The sequence below is a fragment of the Salvelinus namaycush genome, chromosome 3, assembly GCF_016432855.1.
Source record: "Salvelinus namaycush isolate Seneca chromosome 3, SaNama_1.0, whole genome shotgun sequence".
Taxonomy (NCBI): domain Eukaryota; kingdom Metazoa; phylum Chordata; class Actinopteri; order Salmoniformes; family Salmonidae; genus Salvelinus; species Salvelinus namaycush.
The window spans coordinates 86,361,064-86,369,001 of NC_052309.1; the positions used below are offsets into that span (position 1 = coordinate 86,361,064).

At 41.2% G+C, this 7,938-nt stretch overlaps 1 protein-coding gene across 1 annotated transcript; it reads right to left on the reverse strand.

The window, feature by feature from the left end:
* Positions 1-811: 811 nt before the first annotated feature.
* LOC120044694 (metalloproteinase inhibitor 2-like) lies at positions 812-4,995 on the reverse strand. Its single transcript, XM_038989371.1, has 5 exons — positions 4,756-4,995; positions 2,834-2,904; positions 1,844-1,946; positions 1,133-1,257; positions 812-982 (listed from the first exon to the last, which is right to left on the reverse strand). The coding sequence occupies exons 1-5, from the start codon at positions 4,883-4,885 to the stop codon at positions 812-814; spliced, it is 600 nt and encodes a 199-aa protein (XP_038845299.1). The 5' UTR covers positions 4,886-4,995.
* Positions 4,996-7,938: the final 2,943 nt, after the last annotated feature.

A 7,938-nucleotide genomic window follows, 5' to 3' on the forward strand; every position in this document is an offset into this window, starting at 1 on the left:
AAAGGCACTGCATCTGTGCTAGAGGAGTCACTACAGACCCTAGTCCTGATTCACAACTGGCCGTGATTGGGTGGTGCACAATTGGCCCAGCATTGTCCGGGTTAGGCCATCATTGTAATTAAGAATGTGTTCTTAACTGGCTCACCTAGTTAAATACATTACAAAGCTTTCAAAAACATTCTGAACGGTTATCCATGTAGTCTACCCACTCGGCACAGATGTCAGTTCAACGTCTAAATATCAAATAAAGGATTTAGGTAAAAGATTTAACTTCATAAATCCAAAATTAGTTTCACTTTGAAGCTAAAAGTTTTCAAAGACATTGCCCAGTGGGTAGTGAGTCCGAGAAAATATTGAACAATTTAAAGAGACGATTTAAGATAAATGTTCTGAAAACTCAGACAATCTTTTGGTCAGCAAGTGTGAGTGTTCTCAGCAATTTCATTAAAATGCATTCAACGTGCAGAAGGGGACCACACCTGCATTTCTTTGTCATGGAAGACTATGTATATAACATTCATTCTACAATATTGTGCCTAGCTGAACATGCCCCAGGCTTTAGGATGGTATTTCAGGAAAAATGTTCTAGTCAGAAACAACAGAGAGATCACTTTTGATTTTCAATAACACCTTTGGTTCCAGTTTAAAAACAGATGAATGGCACAAGAAATGAATACTTAGAGCACTATATTTGAGGAGTAGTTTATTTCTATTGCACAAGAAGTGACCAGCTTTTAAATTGCAGGCATATTTAGCCACTGAGCAGTGAGTGGAAGGCCTGTAGAGTTTAGGAGTCTTCAATATCCAGGAACTACTTATTGGATGGAGCCATCCTGTACCAGGCACAGGACCAATCACGCCCCTTGAGACAGGCAGAGTACTTGGCCTGGGGTCCGCTTTGGCCATCGGCCAACAACAAGTCTGTCCAAAGGCACTCATCTGGGGCACTGACGGGACAGGGGAGGGAAGAGCAGCGGATGATCTGTAGATCAGAGCAGGGAGAGAGAAAGATCCAGATCACTGACTGATCATTACCCCAATAATCTAGCTCTTGTATTTAGCCAATGTGACAAAGTAAACATTTAACAAAAGTGGTGTAAAGTAATTTGACTATAATTCCTGTCACACACACCGTGCAATCGCAGCCGCTTTGGTAGCGTCGAGTCAAGCTCTTCTTTTGTGTGCCATTCAAGTCCTCCCAATACTGAATAAAGTCACACATGACTAAATGCATACTGCCATCAGTACTCATCCTGCCTGGAGACAGAGAGAAGACAGTGAGTCAACAACCTGTGGGGTAGAAGTTTACCCCAGATGCTGATCTTAGATCCATTTCCTCTTTTTCCCCACAAATGGTTAAGATTAGAAATGGGGGAGGGGGAAACAGATCCTAGATCTGTCCCTGGGGGTAACTTTACCCTGGAGCAGGAAGACATACCGATGCAGCCTGGAACACTAGAATTTATCATAATAAATAAGTGATGCATTAGTTGTAAACATTTATAAGCATTAAACATTTAAATTCATAACATTAGGTATTATAAAGTGTAACTTGAAGAGCCAGGCTGTATCACATCCGGACGTGATTGGGAGTCCCATAGGGCGGCGCACAGTTGGCCCAGCGTCGTCAGGGTTTGGCCGTCATTGCAAACAAGAATTTGTTTAACTGACTTACCAAGATAAATAAAGGTTAAAAAAAAAAGTAAAGTATTTTTTCTAAAGCACTTGATTTCTTGTACGAGATGAAGTCAATAGTTTAGAACAGGCCATGATGCTGCAAGCACAGGTTGAGCAGTGTAACCGGCGCTAGCAATGAACTTGGGTGACGTAGTGAGAACCACACCCGTGAAGAGATACTCCTTGTTGGTTTCCAGGGTCACACCACACGAGGCTGAAGAGGATGAAGTGAAGACGGCGTGGATAACCCGGTCAGGACCTTTGAACATCTAGCCAATCACAAAGAGAGAACAAAGGATCTGTCAAACATCTACATATACAGTTTTGAACCTAACCGACTGCAGCTCTCAGGCACTGGCAGTCGTTCCTAATTCCCTCCCTATTCCCCATCCTGATGTTTGTAGATCAAAAACATTGCTTCATCTAACCTTCATTTTTTATCAGGGTGTAATTTTTTTTTTTAGATCCCCGAATTTCAGAAACACACAAAATGTAAGCAGAACAGTCAAAATCAATTCTGAGTCGCCCTAAAGGCAAATAAACGTCACATTTAGAACATTTTGAAGATCGTTCGGCAAAAATATTTCAGGCAGATTCATCCAACTCAGTAGCGACCAATGGAATATCCAGAGTTAAACATCCCTGATCTGAGACAGGCTGTAACTATAATGTCTAAAGGTGGGTAATAATGTTAGGTACAGTGAGAGTTTTAGTAAAAGGGCTTTATAAATAAAAATCTGGCAATTTATCCACCAACGTGACAAAGAGTCAGCCAACTTCCTGGTAGAGAATACAGTGATGAGAACCAAACCCCCATCACCAGTAATAAAGTGCATTATGATGAACTGCTTTTAAAAGCTTTGATGAAATGGCAGCTGCAGTCATAGATGATGTCACCATAGTCTAGGACTGGTAGGACCGTCAACTGAATAATGTGCTTTCCAGCAAGAGGCATGAGCCATTTCTACTGAAGCTCCTTTTCATATGGTGGAAGCTCCACAACTACACCGTTTATGCCAACCCAGATCTGCAAACACTGAAGGGATGGAGCCCAGGGGAAAGGAGAGAACTGGGACCATCTGTCAGACTGGGGTTCAGGTGGCTTCAATGTTCAGTGCAGGAAGGAACAACCACTTAATAAAAAGTCTGATCATACCTTGATCTGTTGGATGTCATACTTGGTGTTACCAGACACAACTTCCACTCCAACCACCTTTGCCCTGATCACTGGAAGAGAGAAACGTGGTTTAACTGACAATCTATTTTCCTTTTAATGGTCATTAAGACACTGACAATTTCAGGGTGTTATGAGATCTAAGAGAACGTAGAAAGCGACACAGACCCAAGATATTACAGTCTTAAAAATGTTTGCGCATAAGTTCACACTGTTTGGGCTAAACAGACGAGTCCATTTTCCCTCCAGATCCTAGATTTCTAGCTCTGGTCGTCTGCTTTTAATTCAACACGCCTGGTTTAACTATGCTGCCCTGTCTTTAATTCAACACGCCTGGTTTAACCATGCTGCCCTGTCTGGTCTGCAGATGTTCAGGTGCCAACCAGGTGCTGGGGCACATGAGCGTCCCATCAGCTGTAATCAGAGGGGAATATTCCTGGCCTGCTGAAGCGCCTTCACAGGCACACAGACCTTATGACACATGCTCCTCCTCTGCCCACCTGTCTGGGTAGAAGGTGCTGACAGCAACAACCTCTTCACTTCAGTCTGATTCAGAAGATATTCAAGCGATTAATCCTTGCCAAACCGATGAACTACTCCTGTAATGTTAAGTTCCCTCTATTCCACAGCTGTCTATCATCATCATTAGGACCAGTACACCACATAGATGTACTTGTTGCTTCATCACTGGAACTACAGTTGGTTTTGCAGCCATCCTGAACTAATGAAACTACAGTAGAAAAGGTTTTTACTAAGAGCTGTACCAACTATGGGACATTACTCTAAAAACATCATGTGGCAGATGTTTCAGACCTCAAGATGGAGCCACAGCCCACGGTTGTGCAGAATATATGTGTTTCCTTAATTCAAGTACAATTCAGGTTGAGAACATTCCTTTTAAGGAGCACATAAGAAATTAACTGACCAATAATAGTAATATACAATTGCCAAATCTTAATTTAATCATCCCGTTGCAGGAACTGCAAACTTGTAGTGTATTCAAGGTTTAAAAAGCCAACTAAAGTAATTCATTTCCACTTAAATGCCAGACTTGATTTGCCCCAAAGAAGAATATATCAAACCCTACAACAAAAAAATCCATTCATTATACGCCGCATAACAATACACATTGCTCGAGGATTATTTTCCTGATGTGTGAAACTGGCTCAAATTAAGATATGGCATCTGTAGCTTACCACTATTTGATATAAATAAAATAGTATACACTACAAAGTCTACACTACAACTGAGTGCCTTGGGTTAAATGTAGGAAGATAACATATTAACTTAATTTTGGTCTATATACATACACTGTAGGCATTATGTGTAGGCCTAGAGGCAAATAACACTTGGTGTAGCAGAGGTCTCAGCCAGGGCTCTCCAACCCTGTTCCTGGAGAGCTACCCTCCTGCAGGTTTTCAATCCAAACCCAGTTGTAACGAACCTGATTCAGTTCATCAACCAGCTAATTATTAGAATCAGGTGTGCAGATTAGGGTTGGCTCAAAAACCTACAGGATGGCAGCTCTCCGGGAACAGGGTTGGAGAGCCCTGGCTGTAGCCCATCTTACTGTTGCCTACTTATGTAAATACAATGATCATGTTTATGTCATGGTTATTATTATTATTAGAACGACCACAGAATTCTTCAAATGTTTGCATGTTGCGCATTGATACAGTGTAGTAGCCCAGTGGTTGCCAACTCCAGCCGTCGAGTACACACAACAGCACATATTTTGTTGTGTCCCCGGACAAAAACACCTGATTCAACTCATTGAGGGCCTGATGATTAGTTGAATCAGGTGCTCTTGTCCAGGGTTACAATAAAAATGTGTACCGTTGGAGTAACTCGAGGACCGGAGTTGAGAACCTGAGAAGTCAGAAATATTGCCAAAGTTGCCTTACCGACGTCTGCGCTGCAAAAAGCCTGTTGAAGATGCACAGGAGCGCATTTGCAAGCTTCTGCAATGTCTTCGATCCGCCAAAGGAACAAAACGACCAGAGTGATGAAACAACTGCTTACAGACCAAGTCATTTTGGAAAATATATCTATAGTGTAAGATAAAATGTTTACTCCAGAAGCTAAAGAACAGTCGAATTGTAAACTACACTAGAACATTCAAATTTGTTCCCAGACAAACACCTAGAAATCTGTTTTCCCTTCGCTGTTAATCAGCCCGTTTTATTTCAGGCTGTGAGCTCCTCCCACAGTCAGAACGAAGCCAGCGGTAGGCTGAGCGTTCTATTAATCCAGAACCATAGCAACTGCATTGGAAAAAAATACCCTGTTTAACGGGACATCCACAGAGCAGGCTCAACTTGCACGGTTGCCATAAATTCCATAAATTGTCTGTCTTTCGCCTAAACAATGGTGATGAACCAGAAATATCCGTTTTAGGATATGCTCTATTTGAATTCCTTTTTTAAAACACCTAGAGTAACTTTCAAGCAGGCTCAACTTGCCCGACTGCTCAGGTCAGTTCACTTGCCCTAGGCCCCTCAAACTCAACTCTGGACCTCGACGTGAAGCCAGTGCCACTGCATTTTTTAATTGTTCCTCTTTAATCAGGGACTGATTTTGACCAGGGACACCAGGTGGATGCAATTCATTATCAGGTAGAACAGAAAACTAGCATGCTCCTGAGCACCGTGTACAACAAGAAGATGCCCCATCCCCCGCTAATTGGGCTACTTTTGCACATTTGTTATTGTATGAGTGAGGTTTGGTGATGAATACTACCTCCAAACGAATGGAACATCGATGGGCTCCACATTCGCTCCAAGCTATGCTAACCTCTATGTGGGTCTTTTTATGTTAATAATTAATACGTTTTGTTAATAATGAAAACGAGAATCAATTTTTGAATAAAGTCCTGAAGTGGTATCGATATATTGACGACATTTTTTGCATATGGGAAGGAACGGAAAAAGAGCTGTCAGATAGTATGGCACTACTCAATGACATTGACCCCAATCTCAAATTCACTATTGAATGTGACACTCAACGTGTTCGTTACGTCGATGTGTGGATTGAGAAATCAAATGGAACCCTGTTTACAACTCTGTATAGAAAAGAAACGGACAGAAATACTATATTACAGGGGGACAGCTTCCATCCTGAGCCATTAAAAATAGGACTTCCTAGAAGCCAGTATTTCAGACTGCACCGTATATGCCCCTCCACAGAGCATTATCTAGAAAAAGCAGCGGAGATGCGCATTCGGTTTCTAAGAAGAGGCACGAGATGAACTGCTACAAAAAAGACCCGCTAAAGCTAAAGTACACTCCGTAATGTTCACAACCACATATACTTTGAACTCGCGAAAAGTGGGAGATGTGATCAAGAAACACTGGCATATTTTATCATCGGACCCAGGTTTTCCGGCTGAATTTAAAAATCCACCACCTATTGTGTATAGGAGAGGTCGCAATTTACGCTATAAATTGGTTCATGCCAACTGCCAGCCACAAAAGAAAATCAGCCGGGCTCTTTTACACCCTCTTCCAAATGGTAGCTATAAATGCAGAGGATGCGCACAGTGCAACAATATGATGAAGTGTGAATATTTCTGCCACCCACACACAGGAAAACGGTTCCAAATAAATGACATTATTACGTGTTCCACCACCCATGTTATTTACATTATTAAATGCCCATGTGGGCTCTGCTATGTCGGTAAAACCTCTCGTTCTCTCAAACAGAGAATTAGTGAACATAAATGTTCAATCAGGAGAAACGACAGGGATTATCCAGTCGCAGTACATTTTAATGACCTAAAGCATGACATTTCTACCTTTAGATTTTGTGGCATAGAGAAAGTTAAGATATCAGACAGGGGAGGTGATATTAATAACACTCTGAGTAAAAGAGAATGTTTTGGGATTTTCACCCTCCAGACATGATTTCCTAAAGGACTTAATGGTGAAATGCCTATGTATGTTATGTGGTGAATTTGAACATGAATTATGTCCCTATTTAAGATTACTCTGATGTTTTTCGTACGATGTACCCACTGATTAATGTAAACTTGCTATGTCCTCATTGCGGTTTTACAGACGTGTTTAATACGTCTTATTTAAACACTTTATTCGAATATTTATGAAATGCATATTGTTATATTTGGTAGCACTTGTTTGTTTTTCCTTCGATTCCAACACCTTTCTATGCGTGGAACGGATGTGGGTGGGGCTAGGTCTACATAAGGGTGCTAATTTATTTTTAATCACAAAAGCTCTGACGAAGGCCGTGAGGCCGATACGTAAGCTTATTAAAGATCAGTGATACTATCAAGAGCAGTGTGCGGTTTCCTTTTTCATTCATATTGTATGAGTGAGGGAAACGCTTTAAATCGAGAGGAGTCGATGTGTTCTGGAAGATGAGGCCTTGAGGATCATAATAAATACCGCTTTGATGTCATACAAGCAAACCACACACCTTGAATCCGAATGTGCACTTCACATTTCCATATTTGAAAACTCATGTCATTTACAGTGTCAACGTTCATGAGCTCTATGTTTAATCCACAGTTACTAGGGTGACATGCATTATGCCCTGGGTTGTCCTGAACAGAAGATTTGCCATGGAACACGCACTTGAATGTACTCAAGACTCCATTCTATGCGCACCAAAATTGCAATCTGTTTGTCTGAAGTGCCCTTTGAAAGCCTCCCAGCTAGCACATTTGGTTCCTTGGAAGTTGTGGGAATATAAGTTTTTGGTTTCCCATTGGTTCTGGAAACGAAACCATATGTTTCCTGACGTTACTTTTTTTTTTTAATAATAAAAAAACATTTTTACGGTCTGAGAACGTTAGTGAACATTTCACCTGTTCTGGGAATTTGATTTTTTTAGGTTGCAGGGAGGTTCTGAGAACATTTGCCCTGGGAGGTTTTATTAACGTTCTGAGAACGCAAATGTTAGGTTATTTGAAGGTAATTAATGAACATTCTGAGAACATGTTTCCATCCGATTTTTAAAATCACTGCTAGCTTAGTTTGGGTTAACTGTTGAACCAAGCACAGAAAGGAAACAGGGAAATTAATTTGCTTGGGCATTAATCATACAAACACATTTATTTTTCAATGTGG

Bases quoted from the DNA above. Each gene is read 5' to 3' on its own strand.
- LOC120044694 (XM_038989371.1), bottom strand. From the start codon at position 4,885: ATGACTTGGTCTGTAAGCAGTTGTTTCATCACTCTGGTCGTTTTGTTC. The intron at 2,905-4,755 runs GTAAGGCAACTT...TCTCTCTTCCAG, and splicing joins TTTTTGCAGCGCAGACGTCG to TGATCAGGGCAAAGGTGGTT. The intron at 1,947-2,833 runs GTATGATCAGAC...GTGATTGGCTAG, and splicing joins ATGACATCCAACAGATCAAG to ATGTTCAAAGGTCCTGACCG.